Source organism: Thamnophis sirtalis, unplaced genomic scaffold (assembly GCF_051295495.1).
Source record: "Thamnophis sirtalis isolate CommonGarterSnake01/CBP01778 unplaced genomic scaffold, rThaSir2_p1.2 scaffold_3, whole genome shotgun sequence".
Classification (NCBI taxonomy): Eukaryota; Metazoa; Chordata; class Lepidosauria; order Squamata; family Natricidae; genus Thamnophis; species Thamnophis sirtalis.
Window position 1 is genome coordinate 170,878,603 of NW_028261383.1, and position 20,825 is coordinate 170,899,427.

Sequence of the window (20,825 nt, forward strand, 5' to 3'; positions counted from 1 at the left end):
TACTGAGTGTTGCTAATAGCAAAGGGGGTAGATGACCTCATGGGAGGTGGAACCCTCCCTTCTATCTTGCCTCAGGCCACACACAATCCATGCATCCAAGGGAGATGGGTGGTATGAAATATCAATCAATCAATCTGGAGTGTATGAAAAAAGCAGTGGTGCGCTTCAAAAATTTTTTAGAACCTCTTCTGTAGGTGTGGCCTGCTTTGTAGGAGTGGCTTGCCAGCCATGTGACTGGGTGGGAGTGGCCAACTTGTAAAATGTGGTGAAACTCACTTAACAACGCTCTTGCTTAGCAACCAAAATGTTGGCTCAGAAACTCTGGCATGTGAAGCACGCAAGTCTTAAAGCTGTCAAGTTACAACACCCTTTTGCACCCCTAACCCTTTAGAAAACAAACCCTAGGGATGTTCAAACTTGACAGCTTTAAGACTTGTGGACTTCAACTCCCAGAATTCCTCCTCCAGTCATGTTGGCTCAGGAACTCTGGCATTGAAGTGTGCAAGTCTTAAAGCTGTCAAGTTACAAGACCCTTGCACCCCTAACTCTTTAGAAAAAAAATCCCCAGGGGAGTTCAAACTTGACAGCTTTAAGACTTGTGGATTTCAACTCCCAGAATTCCTCCTCTCGCTCTTCATCTTGATGATGTACGGACAGGCGGGAGGGGAGGGAGCTGGAACCGGTTCTAAACGGCACTGTAGATTTGTGGAACCTCTTCTATAGAAGAGGTTAGAACTGGCAGGAACCCACCCTTGTAAAAAAGGTTACACGTACATGTTGTTATAGGGATGCAGAATTCCTTTGTAAAACCTGGGATTACAGATTAGGATTCCCTACCACCGTGTAGAGGATGCTGAGATAGTTTCCTGGGTGGCCCCATAGCCCCTTGCATGTTTTATTCAGAAGGTATAGGACAGCGATGACTAACCTTTTCCGACCGAGAGCTCAAAGCGCGCACCTGAACCCCCCAAATGAAATGCATGTGCGGCCCACTCATATGCGCATGCAACCCCTGCATGCCCATGTGCCCCCCTGCACTTGACCCGTGCCCTCCACACGTGCCCCCCCTGCACGCACCTGTGTGGCCCCCTGCACATACACCACCCCCTGCGCATGCGCAGCAGAGACCCAAAGACCAGCTGGCCAGCATGCACGGCAGAGCTGAACTGGGGCAACAGCTCACATGCCCACAAAGAGGGTGCTGCGTGCCACCTCTGGCACGCATACCGTAGGTTCGCCATTATGGGTACAGGAGCATTGCTTGAAGCCTCTCAATAATTTATCTTCCTTGTCAATAAGTTATCTTCCTTGCAAGGTAACTAATGGAGTGTGGGTCCTAAACTAGGCAGATTTGACTTAATATCCTCAGGAAGGAATTCATGCTAACCTCTCATTTTTAGATGTCCTTTAATACATTATAGTTGTGTACTTCCACATAATATGTGTGTCTTCCATTAGATACGATATACAATTGTTCTGACCCCCTCCTCCGTCCAGTAACGAAAGCCAAGACATGCTTAATGAGAATGTCCTTTAATAGCAAGAGCAGACTCTTGGTGACTGAAAGCCAAGTAAACAAACAGATAAGGACCTTGGCAGCAAGGCCGACAAACCTTGGCAGCAGTTCATACAAACTTTGGCAGCAATCCAGCCTGCCAAGTTTGTTTCTCTTTAGTCAAAGCCACACCCTTCTGCAAGAAGGGCGTGGCCCAAGCAGTCTGTTTTATAGTCTGGAGAGGAGCCTAATGACCATCAGATGAGCGTAATTACCTCCTGTAATTATGTAGTTGTTCTTGATGCCGAGTAGCTCTTCGACGGCGTGCATCCCGGAACAACTCACTGTTGGTTTCTGGATCACTCTCCTTTTTCTCCTCCCCACTGATCCACGACTCAGGTGCCACCTGGTGGCCAACAAGTCTCTCTGCGCCCTGCTCGGAGTCGGAACCCTGTCCAGGGTCCTCCACATCCTCCAGGGCCGACTCATAAGACCCCCTCGCTGTCGGAGTCTGGTGGCAGCTCCAACGGCTCCTGCTGGGCCACAACAACAATAAACCACTGTTTTATTTATTGTAGCTCAGTCTCTAAATATACAAGTTTTTAACTGAATTTATTGTTAAAGAATGCGGGCTAAAGAAAGAATTATTTGGGAAAGACATTGCCAAGAATGGCAATGAAATGACTGGAAAGTTTAAGAGGCTACAATGTCAGCCTTTTCAATGTATTATTTCAGAAATCCTAAGTATCATTCCAACTGGAGCTCCATAAAAAGAATACAAGATATATGGTCAAGCTATTGCCCAAATATTATTTTACTTGTCTCATATAATGTTTTTCATGGGTACAGTATTTGTAACAGTATGTACTAAATATGAAAGGCATAGTTCACGTACCTGTTTAAACATGGTACAGATCTGTGGTGAGCCAAATAGGGGTACAGTTGACTTTACTTGCAAGGCAAAAGGCCTTATTTCAGACATTTTTTGTAATATTTTTGGAAAGGTAAAATGGTAGAGGTAGTCCTCAACTTATGACCACAATTGAGCCCAAAATTTCTGTTGTTAAGCGACGTGACCCGACAAAAGCGCGCCGACAAAACCGTGTCGCTAAAACTGCGACATCACCAATGCGCTGACAAAGCACGTCGACAACAGCGCATTGACAGAAGGGCGATTTACAACAGCGCACCGGCAGAAGGGCGATTTAAGTTAAGATAAGGGTTAGGTTTAGGGTTAGCGTTAGGGTTAGCGTTACATTTAGGGTTAGGGTTAGCGTTACATTTAGGGTTAGGGTTAGCGTTACATTTAGGGTTAGCGTTAGTGTTAGGGTTAGGTTTACGTTTACAGCGCTCTTCTGTCGGTGCACTGTTGTCGGCGCGATTCAGCGCTCATTTGTCGGCGCGGTTCAGAACTCGCGGTTTTGTCACCGCGGTTTAGTCGGCCGCGCTTTTGTCGATGAACCGTTAAGCGAGACCATTGTTACGTGAATTTTGGCCCACTTTACAACTTTGCTTGCCACAGTTGCTAAGTGAATCACTGCAATAGTTAAGTTAGTAACTTGGTTGTTAAGTGAATCTGGTTTCCCCATTGACTTTGCTTGTTAGAAGGTTGCAAAAGGTGATCACATGACCCCAGGGACACTGCAACCGTCATAAATATGAGTCAGTTGCCAAGCATCCGGATTTTGATCACGTGGCTATGGGGATGCTGCAGCGGTCATAAGTGTGAAAAATCATCATAAGTTACTTTTTTTCATTATTGTTGTAACTTCAAACAGTCACAAAATGAGCTGTTATAAGTCGAGGACTACCTGTATGTCTTTAAAAACTTTACCCACTTACTATTTCAGCGTTAGCATTTTAAAGGATCAGAAGATTATAAACAGAAAATAGTTAAAGGCAAGTTTAAGAGTGTAGAGAGGAAGAAAATACCTCTGTAGGTTATCAGCTCCAGTCCTGCCCCACTGGTTACCAGCGGGTCAGCTAAATGGGGTTCCTTTTAGAGAACATGATTCAGTGGTGGGATTCAGCCAGTTCGCACCTATTCGGGAGAACCGGTTGGTAACTTTCTAAGTAGTTCAGAGAACCGATTGTTGGAAGAAATCTCCTTTTGTTTTTTCCCACTTTCCAGGGCTAATCCTGTAAGGAAGGTAGGAAAGAAACATTCTGGTGTTGTTTCTAGCCTAATCTTCATTGTCCCGCTTACAGAAACTGCCTCTCCGGTTAACCCTTATTACATTGCAACAGCTAAGGCCAAGCGCCCATCGACCTGAGTGACCTTGAGTTGGCCACACCCACCCAGTCACATGACCACTGAGCCACGCCTACCCAGATGGTCATCAGGGCAGAGAACCGGTTGTTAAATTATTTGAATCCCACCACTGACATGATTAGAACCCTCGCCATAACATAAACTTCAAGCTTGTTGCTTACTAAGTGCTTTGATGATTAATTTGTGGTTTTAATAAGCTACTTATCAAAGTATATCTCACTGACAAAAGGAATAGCAAGATATTCTTGTGATGTGCCAGAATAAAGAATGACAGATGTCCTTATAGTAAGGGACTGCTTCCCTCTCCTTCTCTTTATCTAGCCTTTCACTGTGGTCGCTTATTGTGAGTCTTAGGAAGGTGAATGCTCTCAAATATCTGGAGAGGTAGTTTTTCTCAATGGTTGAATATATATGTGGAAGACTCCAGTACCAAATCCAATGGGGGGAAAAAACTACCAAATGATGATAAATATCATTACTCTAAAAACTGCCTACTAGGAAAAGAAAAAGATGGATCAGTGACTTGAATAGTAGTGGATTATCTTATAAAAGTCACACTCATTCATAATGAAAATTGAATTAAAAATGTATCTTCATAAATGAGAGGGACTACTGGCACATTTATGCAGCACCCACTATCCAGAGGCTTGCTTTTTATGGCACCACATAAGTAAGGAGTTAATGACTGATATCCTGAGTATGTCAGAACATGCACAAATCTCCCACTTGCTGGGACATGAGCAACTATATGTTAGCCTGGGAGATATCCCCAAATTGGAGATCCTAGGTTGCATACAAGGACATGCACATGCTTGAGCTCAAACTGCAGTTTGGCTGGGCTTGTTTCATAATGGAGAAAATACGGTTCACCGACAAAGGGGCGAACGACAAAACCGTGCCCGACAAAACCGTGGTGACAAAACCGCCGAGGTGGCGCAGTGGTTAAATGCAGCACTGCAGGCTACTGCTAGATCAGCAGTTCAGCGGTTCAAATCTCACCGGCTCAGGGTTGACTCAGCCTTCCATCCTTCCGAGGTGGGTAAAATGAGGACCCAGATTGTTGGGGGCAATATGCTGACTCTCTGTAAACCGCTTAGAGAGGGCTGAAAGCCCTATGAAGCGGTATATAAGTCTACTGCTATTGCTATTCTAAAGCGCTCCGACGAATGAGCGCTGAATGCGCCAACAACAGCGCGGCGACAGAAGTGCGCTGTAAAACTAAACCTAACCCTAACCCTAAACGTAACGCTAAACCTAACCTTAAACCTAACGCTAAACCTAACGCTAAACCTAACCCTAAACCTAACCCTTAACCTAACCCTAAACCTAACCTTAACCTAACCTTAACCTAACCCTAACCCTAACCTTAACCTAACCCTAAACCTAGCCTTAACCTAACCCTAAACCTAAACCTAACCCTTACCTTAAGTTAAATCGGCTTTCTGCCGACGCGCTGTTTTAAAGCGCCCTTTCTGTCTCCGCGCTGTTGTCACTGCGCTGATGACGTTGCAGTTTTAGCGACGCGGTTTAGTCGGGCGCGGTTTTGTCGTTCTCCCTTTTGTCGGGTCACGACAAAATACATCCAAACTAACTAATACTATTGACAGGGGATGCTGCATGTGATATTGGTATGACTAAGATTGGTAACCTCATCCACTTTATCGTACTAAAAACTATTAGGAGAAAGTTGAATGAAAGAATGAAGATATTGGTGGAAGTCAGTATTCAGTGGCACATGGGAAATTGTGGTTTTAAATGAAAGAAGGGCCAATGGAAAAGCAAATGAATGAAATTAAAGAATGAAAAATAGGTACTAAATGTTAAATTTTAGTACCTGTTTGGCAAAGAAAGTCTATTTTGTATGCATGATAAAGGAACGAATGGCAAAGCATGATTGATTTACTTGTTTACAATCAAAAGTGAAGAGAATTAATGGAAGATACAAACAAGATGACAAACTCTGGATGTGGATTTGATATATGAAGAATGTTTTCAGGAAACAAAGTGAATATGAAAGAAAAGGAAAGAAATGAAAGAAAAGGCAAAGTTAGGCAATTATAGGGAGTGTACAACATAAAAAAAGAAATCGGATTAATATCCTTACAATATGAACGATTACATTACAATACAATACAGTTTAATTACAATCGTTACAGTAACCATTTATATAACTTTGTTTAATAGGTAAATATTTTAACTGGATTTTTAATGCTGAACACTGCCTTAAGTCACTGTGTATTTGTTAGGCAGTTATATACATTTGCTCAATAACTAAATAAAAGAATACATAAATGAAAAATAGTGAAAAGGAAAAATTTATGTGGAAGTTTTCTGAAATTAATTATGCTATGAAATTCCACAGAAATTTATGGAGTTACACTAATGTGAAATATTGAAAAGAATGGTAGAATGAACTAAAATAATCTATGGATGAGAAAAAATGCATGTGAGATCATGATTAATTAGAAAGAATTAGAGGAGAAAAATGTCTATTTGTTAAATTTATATGCAGCTCATCTCACTCGACAAGGGGCTCTACAAAATATTATATAACAAAGTTGGAAAAGGGTACTGATAGTTGCAAAGAATGTGTCCAGCCGTACCCAGGAACAATGGATTTAATTAAAGAAAAGTAGAGAAAATCAGCCATTTTGATGGAAATAAAATTATTTTGAGATGAATTAAAAAGTCTACACAAGAAGCTTCCAGTAGAGTAAACAGAATTATTATTATGGTTCATCACATAGTCAGCCGGATCCATCTATTCTATTGAGTCCTTCCTAAGGCCCTGGGATAGGCAGGTATTTAATAGTGTTAAAGTTATCATTGCTCCTGGATGTAAGCTGTTACAAATAAAGCTGCCTTTTGCAATTGATGGGTGGTGATTTTGCTGCAGTTGACAGACAATGATTTTGTTCAATTGATGGATGGTGATGATTATTATTATATCACACTTTTTATGTCTAACTCAAGCAGAGGTGGGTTCCTACCAGTTCGCACCTATTCGGTAGAACCGGTTCGTCAAATCTATCGAACCGGTTAGAAGAGGATCCACCAGTGGACCCGGAAAGCAGGCCACACCTACAGAAGAGGTTCCAAAATTTTTTGAAACCCACCACTGCCACACACATACACAGACAGACAGACAGACACAGAGAGAGAGAGAGAGAAAGGAAGGAAGGAAGGAAGGAAGAAAAAAAGAAAGAAAGAAAGAAAGAAAAAGAGAGAGAGAGAGAGATGAAAGAAAAAAGGGACAGAGAGACAAAAGGAAGGAAAGAGAGAGAGAGAGAGAAAGAGAGAAAGAAAACACATGGCCGGCAAGCCACTCCCACCAGGTCACATGGCCGGCAAGCCACTCCCACAAAGGAGGCCACACCCACAGAGTAGGTTCCAAAATTTTTTGAAACCCACCACTGAACTCAAGGCAGCAAACATACCTAATACTCTTGGCTCCTAGGTTCTCTACAACAAAAATCGGGGGGGGGGGGGAGAGTGAGAGTGAACAGCTCAAACTCAGCCTGTCAGCTTTCATGACTGAGGGTGGCCTGGTCTTCTGGTTTTTATACCAGTATTTTTCACTATATCAAACTGACTCTCCACTTCATCATAAAAGTATGCAATTATTGAGGATGAAACTGAATTGAGGGGATACTGAAAGAAGTATTTTAGAGGTTTGTATGGGGAAAAAAACAGTGCTATGTTGAAGCATGTACGGTAATTGAAATAAATCCTTTAAAATTAGAATCCACAAAAAATTATGAAAGGTCATAAATGCTGAAAAGATGTTGGAAAATGGTAAAGCTGCTGGAGCAATGTTAAAATATCAATGATTTGTTAAATGGCTTCATGTCTTATTTCATAGATGCCAATATTGGATCTGTACGTGACTATTGGCAGAATGCCATTATTTTTTCCTTATATCAAGGGAAATGCAAAACTTTAGGACTGAATGCAATAGCTAAAGGGAGATTATTCATTGAACGTTCTTGAGAAATGCATTTGACACAGTTCCAGTTGAAATGGCACAAGGAGATAGTGAACAAAATTTGGTAAGTGCAGTGCATTCTGATCCTAGGCATAAAATGTGCAGATCACATTTTTGTACTTCAAGTGTTTGAGAAATACAAGAATATGAGAAAGTTAATTATATGTGTAGGGGGTGGAGCTGACAACACAAGATTGTTGATTTACAGGAAGTATAACATAAGGTGAATAGGCTTAAATTTTGAAGGTTGGTTGCAGAATGTAATTAATAGACTGTGATGGAAGTGAAGTCTACATGAGAATAAATAGCAAATTGTTCAACAATGAACGAAGTAAGAAAATGATGTGTAATGTTTCTTTAGTTGGTGTAATAGGCAGAAGGAATAACCTTGAGAAACAGGAGGAAGAGTCACAAGCAAGACGGTTCCACCACAAAACCGCGTTCGACTAAAGCGCGCTCGACGAAACCGCATAGCTGACGTCATCACAGGGCGACAACAGCACAGAGACAGAAGCACGCTGCAAACGCTAAACCTAAAATTAACCCCTAAACCTAACCCCCCTAAACCTAATCCTAAACCTAAACCTAAACCTAAACCTAACCCTTAACCTAACCCTAAACCTAACCCTAAACCTAATCCTAACCCTTAACCTAACCCTAACCCAACCCTAACCCTTAACCTAACCCTAAAGCTAACCCTTACCTTAAGTTGAATCGGCTTGCTTTCAAAGCACTATTTAAAGCGCCCTTCTTTCTCCGCATTCGCTGTTGTCGCCCTGTTGATGACGTCAGCGACGCGGTTTAATCGGGCACGCTTTAGTCGAGCGCGGTTTTGTCGTGCCACGAAGCAAGACAACGGTCAGATAAAAGAAACCCGAGTCTCGGCCAGATCTGTAACTTGAACAATGTTTCCAACAAGACCACCCTAATTTTCATGAAGGTAGTGAGAGAGGAAGCTAAATAGAGGTAACTATTTAATGCTTTGTACCTCTACTTAGTTTGGTATATTGTAAGAGGAAAAACATTAAAATAGTAATGGGATACTTAAATTGCATATATGGTAAACAAGATAGGATCAAGAATTAATTAATGCTGTATGATTTTGAACTGAATACAGAAGTGAGTCTTTAGTAACTGAAGAAGTACGTTGAGAGGGTTTAATTATATACCAAAAATAAATGAAAATCATATAAATAAATGCAGGAAAAAGAATGGATTTTTGAGAGGACTAGGAAGACTGAGGACATTATAGCTGTATGGAACCGATGAGATCCTTAAAAAAGCTGAAATGTTTAAAGAATAAAAAGCAACCTCTAAAGTAATGCATGGATAAAGAGAAAACAAGGTTTGCTTGGAAAAATAGAAATATATGGTAGAATATAGTAAGTGTGAGTCCAAATAACATTTAATTTTCTTCCTTTTCCCACATGTTTGATTTGATCCTGCTTAGTACTTCTATTTTTTTTCTTCATTCTACATAGCATTGCTCATCTCCATGATGTATATAATAATAGAACAGCACAGAGGTGGGCAGGCATTATTATTTGAACTGCCAAGAAATTTTAATAGAAATGTTTTCATAAGAATTCTGTGTTTTTCAATTGCTCACAACTATTCTGTTAATCTGATATTTATTTGATTATTTATTTATTAAATCTATATAGCCACTTGAATATATAATTTGGGTGGTGAGTAATTATATGAGAAGTGTAATTCATACAAGGGGGGGGGGGAAAGGCACTATATAATGCTTCATGAGTCACACATACAGATAGTTCTCAATTTACAAGTTCAATTGAGCCCAAAATTTATAAGAGAGAAATTTGTTAAATGGGTTTTGCCCCATTTTATGATTTTTTTCTTGCCACGGTTGTTAAGTGAATCACTACAGTTGTTAAATTAGTAACATGGTTGCTAAGTGAATCTGATTTCCCCATTGATTTTGCTCAAAAAAGGGGAACACATGACCCTGGGCATTGCAACCGTCAGAGAGCCGAGGTGGCGCAGTGGTTAGAGTGCAGTACTGCAGGCCACTTCAGCTGACTGCTATCTGCAGTTCGGCGGTTCAAATCTCACCGGCTCAAGGTTGACTCAGCCTTCCATCCTTCCGAGGTGGGTAAAATGAGGACCCGGATTGTTGGGGGCAATATGCTGACTCTGTAAACCGCTTAGAGAGGGCTGAAAGCCCTATGAAGCGGTATATAAGTCTAACTGCTATTGCTATAACTATGAGTCAGTAGTCAAGCATCTGAATGTAAATCACGTGACCATGGGGATGCTACAATGGTCATAAGTGTGAAAAATGTTCATAAATCACTTTTTTCAGTGCCGTTGTAATTTTGAACGGTCACTAAGCCAACTGTTGTAAATCAAGGACTACCAGTAGTAATCTCCCCTAACATCCTGGCATTAACTCGTGGGGAAAAGGCAAGTTTTAACAAACTTCTGGAAAGCCAAATAAATAAATATATATTTAATTTAATTTAATACCCAGGGAGACACATTGGTGACCCTTGTTATCCATGCTTTCATTAGAGGCCAGAACTTGGTATGCATATTAAATATTTTCCTGCATCTGTGGTTTAGGGCTGGCTTCTTCCTTTGCACACAAAATAGCAGATGGGCATGCACAAAGTATGTTTTTTCAACATCTTGTTATCCATAATAGATAACAATAGAGCCGAGGTGGCGCAGTGGTTAAATGCAGCACTGCAGTTCTGCAGTTTGGCTGTTCAAATCTCACCGGCTCAAGGTTGACTCAGCCTTCCATCCTTCCGAGGTGGGTAAAATGAGGACCCGGATTGTTGTTGGGGGCGATATGCTGACTCTGTAAACCGCTTAGAGAGGGCTGAAAGCCCTATGAAGCGGTATATAAGTCTAGCTGCTATTGCTATTGCTATAATTTTGTTACCTGTGGTTGCTAGTCTTGAGTGTGACTAACAAAGGCCACCTGTCCTCATATTTTCCATTTGCCAGCAAAGTAAATAAAGTGTGGGGGAAATCACAATTCTTTCTATCTATTGTCATCTCCACCCCCATCCTGCCCAAATAAATAAATATGTCTCTTATGTACTAGAGACAGTGCAGTTCAAATGCCATTAGAGGACATGACAAGACTGAGGTTTGAAGAGGGAGATGGAAAAATAAACAATGAGCGAAGAAGAACAAAATGTGATGCCCTTTTAGAATTAAACTGCATAGCAGCTCGTCTTAAAAATTATATCCCGGCCTAATTTCAGGCATTTTCAGTCAATAATTGCTTTGCTTTGTAGGAAGAATGTATGATAGCAAAACATCAGAAAGAGTCTAGTAACACCTTTTCGACTAACACTTTTTTTTAAATTAAAAACATAAACTTGGGTCTTTTAATATAAGGTGTTAGTTGGAACAAGTGTCACCTGACTCCTGATTTTTCCACTTGTGGGCATTGCGATGATTTTGTTACTATATACATACCTATGACTATGTAAGAAGCATTTTATAAAAGGCAACCATTCATCTCACTGATTACTGATCCTTTAGAGACTGATCTGGCCCTTTATAATAATTGGATGGTTTCAAATTTGCATTAGAAAAGTCATCAAATTCTTTTGCATGTGTCTTAATGAGAGAGGGGGGGGAGATACAAATGAGCAAACACAGACATAATTTAAATGGAAATGAAATAAGACAAATGTCAGCTTTTGTCCTGGCCCCACTGATTTTTCAAGGGTAGCCTCAACATCAAGACTGCCAACTATTAAATTATACATCGCTCATGTAAAAGGAAGACTCGTGTATTAGTAGACGTTTAAGATTCACAGGAAGATAAATATTTAATTTGTTTCTTACAGTACTATTTTACATTTCCTATTCTGGAGTGACCAACTATGAACAGGGATTTTGGCCTTTGATTTTCATTCAGAATTGCTTAAGAAAAGGCATTTCAGGAAATAAATAAAATCTTCATAGATATGCAGTTCCTGATAAAATCCCTTCCATAGACCAAAGTACAAATTGTATCATTCTACCTGTCTGACTTATTGCCAATTACTATAACAGACCATTTAAATCTAATACATTAATGCTGGATGAACGATCTGACTCAATAAAAGGTAGATTTCTGTCTTCCTCTTAACAGATCTGCCTAATCATCTAACGCTGGCCAAGGAACTGAGCAATTCCCACATTGCAGAGGGGAAAAATCTGTAAACATGTCCATTTGTGCTTACTTATTTATAGTGGTACTAATTCCCACAGAGTTAATAAAAATGAGCTGCTGTGAATGAAAAAAAGTTTTGAATCTGGAAAAACTCAGAATTATAAACTGTTGCTACTGACTAATGGCATTGCTTTTAATTGTCTTCATCCCCAAATTGGGAATTTTGCCCAATAATTGTAACATATATTAACTCCTAGTTTTGCATTTATAAAGATTTAACTATTTCCCAGACAGATCTGAATACATAAACACCTCTCTTCTATGTTTCCGATGACTCCATGCAGTTCAAAATATATGAAGCAGCTTGGCAGAATGGGAAACCCAAGGAAACTGGTGTCAGTGGTAGGTTTCAAAAATTGTTCGAACCTACTCTGTGGGTGTGGCCTCCTTTGTGGGAGTGGCTTGCCACCCATGTGACCAGATGGGAGTGGCTTGCCGCCCATGTGACCGGATATGAAATTAAGAATTAGTACTTAGGTCGGTCCAAGTAGCTATTCAGAAACTCTGGCATTGAAGCATGCAAGTCTTAAAGCGGTCAAGTTACAAGATCCTTGCACCCCTAACCCTTTAGCAGTGGTGGGTTTCAAAAACATTTGGAACCTCTTCTGTAGGTGTGGCCTGCTTTCCGGGTCCACTGGTGGAACCTCTTCTAACCGGTCCGGTAGATTTGACGAACCGGTTCTACCGAATAGGTGCGAACTGGTAGGAACCCACCTCTGACTGGTGTCTACAGTTTTAACTACATGTCCCAAAAACCATGTACTCCAGAATGACAAACAGATATTTATTCCACACCAGTTTAGAAGTTATGGCTTCTCCTGAGAATTCTGACTGCTCCTTATCTCCCTTCTCCCCTAACTATTAGTTTGTTTTTGATGTAACTTTATGCGTGGAGTGGATAAATCCTAGATCTTTTCAGTCTTCTTGTCATTCGAGGCCTATCTTATTGGCTAATTTTGAAGACTGTTTGACTTTTTTGGAAAGTTTGGAAATGAAGTCTTGTGGGGGAAAAAATATTGATCAATCCCAGAGGAATTCTAATGCAAAATACTTCCAGGATAGAAACAATCCTTCTCATTTTATAAACATTTATAAACGTTTATAAACATTCGTTCATTCCCAATACTGACTTAAAGTGACAGTGAATGGATGAAATTCTTCTTCTATAGAATAAGAAACTGCAGCTGACAAGGGAGGTTCCCTGATCAGTGAGGAACCAGTTTATAAAGTTATCGTTATATCAGTGGTGGGTTTCAAAAATTGTTCGAACCTACTCTGTGGGTGTGGCCTCCTTTGTGGGAGTGGCTTGCCACCCATGTGACCGGATGGGAGTGCCTTGCCACCCATGTGACCGGATATGAAGATGCCAACGACACTTGTCAGAACCACCTTAAATTACCCCACACACAGCACTGGCCTGCATAAGAATATGATGTCAACTTGTTTTTTAAAAGGCATCTTTGGTTTGCGTTAAAACAACTTCAACACACGCAGTGTTCTGATTGCACCACAAACGCAGTAGTCATCCTTACCTTTCACAGAGGCCCTGAGTTTTATAAATAGGAGCATGATAGTGTAGAATAATCATATCCAAGGACCAGTGGTGGGTTTCAAAAAATATTGGAACCTCTTCTGTAGGTGTGGCCTGCTTTCCGGGTCCACTGGTGGAACCTCTTCTAACCGGTTCCGTAGATTTGACGAACCGGTTCTACCGAATAGGTGCGAACTGGTAGGAACCCACCTCTGCGTTATATGTAAAACCCTACTAAGCCAATCAATGACTGCATTCACATATTACTAAACCACGGCCTGTTTTGAAAAAGAAGTGTTTATGGATTAACTGGACACGAATCCAGCAATTCAATTGATAAAATACAGTTTATAAATTAGAGTTGTGGAGGATCGCACAGTTTATGACATGCAATGAACTATGATTAATGACATCACGGCTTAATAAATTGTCCCTTTTAAATTTAATTGCAGTATTGTGAGATTAAAGGAGAATATTATGTATAAAAAGCTTTTAGGAGTGAGTGTGTGTGAGAGAGAGGTGGGGGGGGGAGAGAGAGAAACGGTGTGTGTGTGTGTGTGTGTGTGTGTGTGTGTGTGTGTGTGTGTAAGAAAATTCACAATGCTCAGGGTGGCACAACTGACTGAGTCCTCCACAGGCCAGAAATAGCATTTCGGTGTTGCTAGTTGCATCTGGTACCAGGATCTCCCCTCCCCACAAACCCTGATCAAGCTCTCAAACCCCCTGCAACTTTACAAATCTTCAGAACATGAAAATGTCCTGGAGATCACTTTAATATTAATTTGTGCAGATATTTTCATCATCCGCATAAGAGCCGAGGTGGCGCAGTGGTTAGGGTGCAGTCCTGCAGGTCACTTCAGCTGACTGTTATCTGCAGTTCAGCGGTTCTAATCTCACTGGCTCAAGGTTGACTCAGCCTTCCATCCTTTCCGAGGTGGGTGAAATGAGGACCCAGACTGTGGGGGGCAATATGCGGACTCTGTAAACGGCTTAGAGAGGGCTGAAAGCCCTATGAAGCGGTATATAAGTCTAATTGCTATTGCTAACTGCTATTGCTATCTTTTTCTTTTTTTAAAAAACACCCCAATCCACAACCCCCCGATTTTTCCTATAAAGACTGAGTCATCTTTCATTTGAATAGTGAGATGTTGATTATTCCAGAATAAAAAAAATCTTAGGGATTTGCTTTCCGCATGGTGAGTAAAAGTTATTGTATGTCTATGACAACTGATTAATTCTTTCTTCTCTGTATTTTTCTCCTACTTTTTCCCCTTACAGACAATGCCTCCCTTTAGTACCGGGGACATGGGCCATCACCAGGCACACTGCCGCTGACCCAGGTTCCCCCTTTTCTTCCCCGGCCTAAAGATGGCCAGCGCCAATGAGACTGAAGAGGGCCATGGCTCAGCACCCAGTGCAGCGTCCACTTACGCCAAGCTGCTACTCCTGGGCTTCATCATCTGTGTGAGTCTAGCCGGGAACCTGTCTCTCTCGCTGCTGGTGTTGAAAGAGCGCGGCCTCCACAAGGCCCCCTATTACTTCTTGCTGGATCTGTGCCTGGCGGATGTGATCCGCTCGGCTGTCTGCTTCCCTTTTGTTCTCGTCTCGATCCGCCACGGCTCTGCTTGGACCTACAGCGTACTGAGCTGCAAGATTGTGGCCTTCATGGCTGTTCTCTTCTGTTTCCATGCTGCCTTTCTCCTCTTCTGCATCAGCGTCACTCGCTACATGGCTGTGGCTCACCACCGCTTCTATGCCAAGCGCATGACTTTCTGGACGTGCATCGCTGTCATCTGCATGGTGTGGACTTTGTCAGTGGCGATGGCCTTCCCGCCTGTCTTCGACGTTGGGACCTACAAGTTCATCCGCGAGGAAGACCAGTGCATCTTCGAGCACCGTTACTTCAAAGCCAACGACACCCTGGGCTTCATGCTGATGCTAGCCGTGCTGATCTTTGCCACGCACGTGGTTTATATAAAGCTGCTGCTCTTTGAGTACCGCCATCGCAAGATGAAGCCTGTCCAAATGGTTCCAGCTATCAGCCAGAACTGGACGTTCCATGGACCTGGAGCCACCGGGCAAGCTGCAGCCAACTGGATTGCTGGTTTTGGCCGTGGCCCCATGCCTCCGACATTGTTGGGCATACGGCAGAACGCCCACGCTGCCAACCGGCGATTGCTGGGCATGGAAGAATTCAAGGCTGAGAAGAAGCTAGGCAGGATGTTCTACGTCATCACTTTGCTCTTCTTGGTGCTCTGGTCACCCTACATTGTGGCCTGCTATTGGAGGGTATTTGTCAAAGCCTGTAGCATCCCCCATCGCTACCTCTCCACAGCTGTTTGGATGAGCTTTGCCCAAGCGGCTGTCAATCCCATAGTTTGCTTTCTACTCAACAAAGACCTCAAGAAAGGCTTGATTGCCCACATTCCCTGCTGGAGGACAGAGCCTGAATTGCCCAGAGAGCCTTACTGTGTGATGTAAGGAATGCTAAAAGGTTGGCTAGAATGCACCCCTCACACACACACACATGCGCGCCAACTGGATTTCTTTTTCTTTTTCCTTATACGTCACATGAGGTTTTTCTTCCCCTGCAACGGGTCACGTGTCTCCCAGAGTCCTTGTATCACAAACACTCTTGATCTCTCTGTTTGTCTAAGGGCAATTCTCGAAACCATCCATTAGCTGCTATGAGAACCAGAGCTGGATTCTGGTCTGTGTTCCTCTGGGGTAAATCCAGAGCCATACGCCAAACAGTATTTGGTCACTAGTAGTATTCCCATCAGTTCTCAGAAGAGGTGAAAAAAAATAATTCTATGCTTTCCTGGTTTTATAATCCCCAAACTCTATCAAATCATTTAAGACTGTCCCTTATAAAACTCTATCCCTAGCTTCTTAATACCCATCATTGCATCGAAAGTAGGCCAGAGTTAGATATTTGGGGTTTGGTCTCCCAGAGCGAAGCCAAAACGATTCCACTTTACTGGAGCAGAAATAGTTTGCACTCAGTGGTTTTGTTTGGAGCTAAAGGGTGACAATGAAAAGGGGTCCCTATTGATGGAATGTGCTTTTAAGGGAGATTAATTTTCTGATCCAGTAACTCCATCAATGAAACAAATTCCACGTCATCTCAGAATTTGTGGGGCTATGGAGGAACGGGCCGAGAGAGGGTGTGGAGGAAAGGAGGCAGCAGCAGACAAGAATTGTTCAAGGGGAAGCCATGGAGCGAGCCTTGAGTTAGCCTTGACTTAGCTCTTCGTCTGTCAGAAGCAGTAACCAGGGAGCTTTGGAAACTCCACCTCAGTTGCCATGGCAGCAACCAATCCAAGACCCCCGTAGACCCTGTCACTCTGGAACAATGCAAGGAAGAAGATGCAGGAGAAGCAGCATTTGGTGGGGAGAGGCCTGTAGCGGTGGTGGTGGGGGGAGAAGAAACCTTTCCCTTAAGAGTGGGAAACGATATATCGATAGGCAAAGCAGAATGCATTCAAGGCTGCAGATGAATGTAGGGTGGCTGCGTGGAAATCGTAAGGCATGATGTCAGCTTCATAGTGCATATTCCCTCTGCTAAGATGAAAAGCAACAAACGAGGTTTATGTATTTCTGTAGCCCCTCCCCATTCCTACTTGCAAACATTCAAAACAGGTGAAACATCAGTAAATCCTATCCATGCCACATACGACAGCATTTTCTGCACCTGTTGGGAGATGTTTACAGTTTTAAGTAAGATGCTAACCTGCCCAAATCCAGCGTCCCATATTTCAGGATTATTTCAGCAGACAAGTTATTGGTCTTTGGATTATTGATAGAAAGAGGACAGGGTGTCTATTGAGTTAGAAAAGGCACCCTAGTTTTGCTGCTAAACCCCACAATGGAAATCAGACCTAGGAAAATGTGGGGGCGGGTAGACAGCTTGTAAAAGACAATATGGGTGTACTGGTTACACAACTGGGAGAGAAAATGTTACCCCTAATTTTTAGCAAGGGCAGCGAAAAAGATAGAATCTAATTTCCTGATTCTCTTCATCCCAAAATATGAATAGAGTTTGGGGTTTGGAACCGGAGAAACTTAGGGTTGAGTTCATACTTAGTTATATGGCCCACCCGCCCTGTTGTTGCGTTTTCTGAAGCAGGAACTCTCCAAATTCAACCTGACCAATTCCTAGCCATAGAGTTTGATCCCGCTGACATGGACATGGTTACCGTTTGCAATGGAGTGCTCCTTATGGGATGGGATTGGGAGGCATGGGCTGGGAGAAAAGATTTAGGGGGAAGGAAATGTTGGAGAATGATTCCTGGAAAAGAGGCATTGTTGCCGGCATTGTGTGAGAAAGGCAAATGGGACGCTTGAAGAGGGCTACATGTCAGGGAAAGAACTGGTGGGGGGGAATATTAGTTCAGGAGATGGAAGAGTCAGAGCCTGGGATTGGGGGCAGGATATGGGGAAGAACCAGATGAATTTAGTGCAGAGATTGGGGTTTCCCCCACCTTTTTTTCCCTCCAAAGGACTCTGATGTTTACTTTTGCCACTGAAGAAGACTGTTCGTCTTAACCCTCCTCCGGTCTTGCCACCACAGTATGGCCTTAATCACTGGCCAGCATTACGGCCACCCCATGGAGAACCATATTTGAAAAAAAATATGGCAAATGAACAGATTATTTCCAGAATGCTTCTTCTGGAAAGAGACATGAACAAAGTTGTTGTTGTTTTTTTTTTTTAAAGGGGGAAATGAATAAAGAAATTGAGACTACAGCAAAGGGAGGGAGGGCTGGGTGGGGGGGCACAGGACAGACGGATGTGTGTCCCCTGAAATGTATGCTTCTGAATTTCTTTTCCGATGGGACAGCTTGGGATAGTGGGTTGGGGGTGTAATTCTGTGGGTGGAAATTGAGATTTGGGATAAGGATTCAGACTGATCCTACCCCACCACCAACCACTTTTTGTGTCAAAAATTGTTTCCACTTCCCTTTTTTTCTGCGGATTTTCTTGTTCGGTTTGGGTTTGGTTTTTTTTTAATATACATATGAAATGCTATGAAATGCAAAATTCCTGGGTGGTTCTTTTTAATGAAAAGCAAGACCAAATATAAACAAAGAAAACCAGATGTGAAATTCATGACCCAAGTTCCTAACATCTACTTTTAATCTAAATGGCAGTTGTGGAAGTAGGGGTTTTCTTTCCACCTACCACCAGTTCTCTAATAAAAATAGCCCCTTAAACCATGAAAGAACACATATTTAATATCCTTTTCACTCTTTATAGCTAAGAGGCAGAAAGCGAGGTGATACCATGAGGGAAGGATTAATGTCCCATGTCTCCCAGATTGAAGGTCCTTGTTGATTTGATCCTGGGGGGAAAAAAAACAACACCTTGTGTTGTTTCTAGAAATGTATTGCCACCATTGTCAACAAAGAAGGCATGAAAGTTAGGATTGTAATCTCGACCTCTGTATACACACAGAATATATTTTCCAAGAGTGGAGCAAGGTAGGAAAAAATGTGAAGTTTTGTAGTGCTGACTTTGTTGAAAAAGTATCATTTACAGACAGAATGAATATTTGTATGAGTTGAGTACCCCCTGCTCTAAGTTATATACACACAACATTTCCTCTAATTTTACCTGTACAATTCTGCCCACTAGTAAGTATTGGCAAATATGACAGCTCTAAAATGAATTCTGAACTGTATTTTGCAGTCTGAGACATGTTTTAATTCAAAAAAAAAAGTATTGTCACTACTAACCTGCACATCTGCTTTCAGTGTTAGGGCACAAATATATGTATCAAATTATATTAATGATATTTGCATGGATGTACACTGGTAGAAGAGGAGGCGTGTCTGCTATCTTCCCCTCATCTTATATCTTGGTTTGGATGACAAAATTATCACAGGGAAGATTTTAGTTCTCTTATTTCATAAAAAAGAAAAGAAAAAATCAGCACAATTACATTAAAAAAAATTGTAACCATTTCAGGTTAAGAGACCTAGCAAGGTGAGTTCCACTATTTAATAGGCCAAGCAACATGGGCCTCTGTTGATTCACTTCATGATCTGTCAAAATATGCCCAAAAGTTGCTCTGTTCCTTTATTCTTACAGTATGAGTAACAGCAGTTTTGACAAACCTCTTTGCACCTTGGCAGTTACAACCATTTCCCTTCATATCTCTTTGAGACTGATTCTCACATCACACTAACCATTATGTGGTTGGACTGGATCGGTTTCGAAACAATATGATGTGTGAACCCAGCCTCTGCAGCTTAATCATGGGAATGACTGCCCAATGAGGTGCATTGTAAAGATAAGATTTTTCTAAAAGCTTCGCTTGTTCTTTGAAATCCATTTTGGCCCAACGTCCTGCTTTAAAAAGCCTGATAACTTTAATTATGTGCCTGTTTGGAAGGAGAGACATAATTTAGATTAAGAGTTAGAAGGAAAGCTTTTAGGGGTCTCCAGAGGCCTGGCTGCCCATCTTTAATATATATAGATTTTTCTAGATAAGTTATTGTCAGCATCACTCCATTACATAATTAGGAAAGAAAGACTAAGAGACTCCATGGGTTGGAAATCAAAAGTACTTTTACTAATTATAAATGGTAAGCGAGCAGTTGCGAAGCAAAGTCTGCTTAATTAGGCGCGAAAGCAATTGATATATAGAATAGCCCGTTCCCCCCCCCTTAGGATCATAGCTCCAGTCCAATCATAAGTCCTTCAAGTGTCAGGTGTGAGATAACTTCAAAAAGACAGGCCGAAGATGGAATGTCGAGGCCGTTGATGCAGGCGGGAAACACACACGCATGCGCAATCCCAACGTCTGGTACATCCTAGAACATTCCTCCAGCACATCAATTAACCCCTCCCAAATCCCAGCCCCCCCCTCCCCGTTTCATGGCAGCTGAAGCAACAGCAAGGCAGAAGCTGACAGTTATTTTACAGATGAAAATCATAATGAAGTCCTACTCTACACATTAGAACATTTTGGATGGCATATAAATTTAATAACTAAATCAATACATTTTACCTCAAAAATTAGAATAGACACTGAAAATCTATAAGTTCTGAAAGGACAAACTTATTTCACATAACATGCCTTTTTTTGGTCTCTTCTGTCACAGAGGCAGCATACTCTACTTACTTCCAAATCTGAAACTAGAATTAAAATGTGCTCCATTATGTTAACATTCCAACTAATTAAATCAAAATTCTGTAAGGTCACTAGCACAATCGGGGCTGAAAAGCTTTTTAGCATGCCTAGTAGGAAAGATGTCTCATCCCTAGATCTGCTGCCAGATTCCGTTCCTGGGGGAAAAAACCTGCTCTGCTGTTTCATATTGAGGATCTTTTATC

General features: G+C 41.8%; 1 protein-coding gene across 1 annotated transcript; it reads left to right on the forward strand.

Annotated features, from left to right (window-relative positions):
• The first annotated feature begins 7,654 nt into the window (after positions 1-7,654).
• Positions 7,655-19,558, forward strand: GPR173 (G protein-coupled receptor 173). Its single transcript, XM_014064920.2, has 2 exons — positions 7,655-7,816; positions 14,763-19,558. Exon 2 carries the CDS (start codon positions 14,853-14,855, stop codon positions 15,963-15,965), a length of 1,113 nt encoding a protein of 370 aa, XP_013920395.1. The 5' UTR covers positions 7,655-7,816; positions 14,763-14,852; the 3' UTR covers positions 15,966-19,558.
• Positions 19,559-20,825: the final 1,267 nt, after the last annotated feature.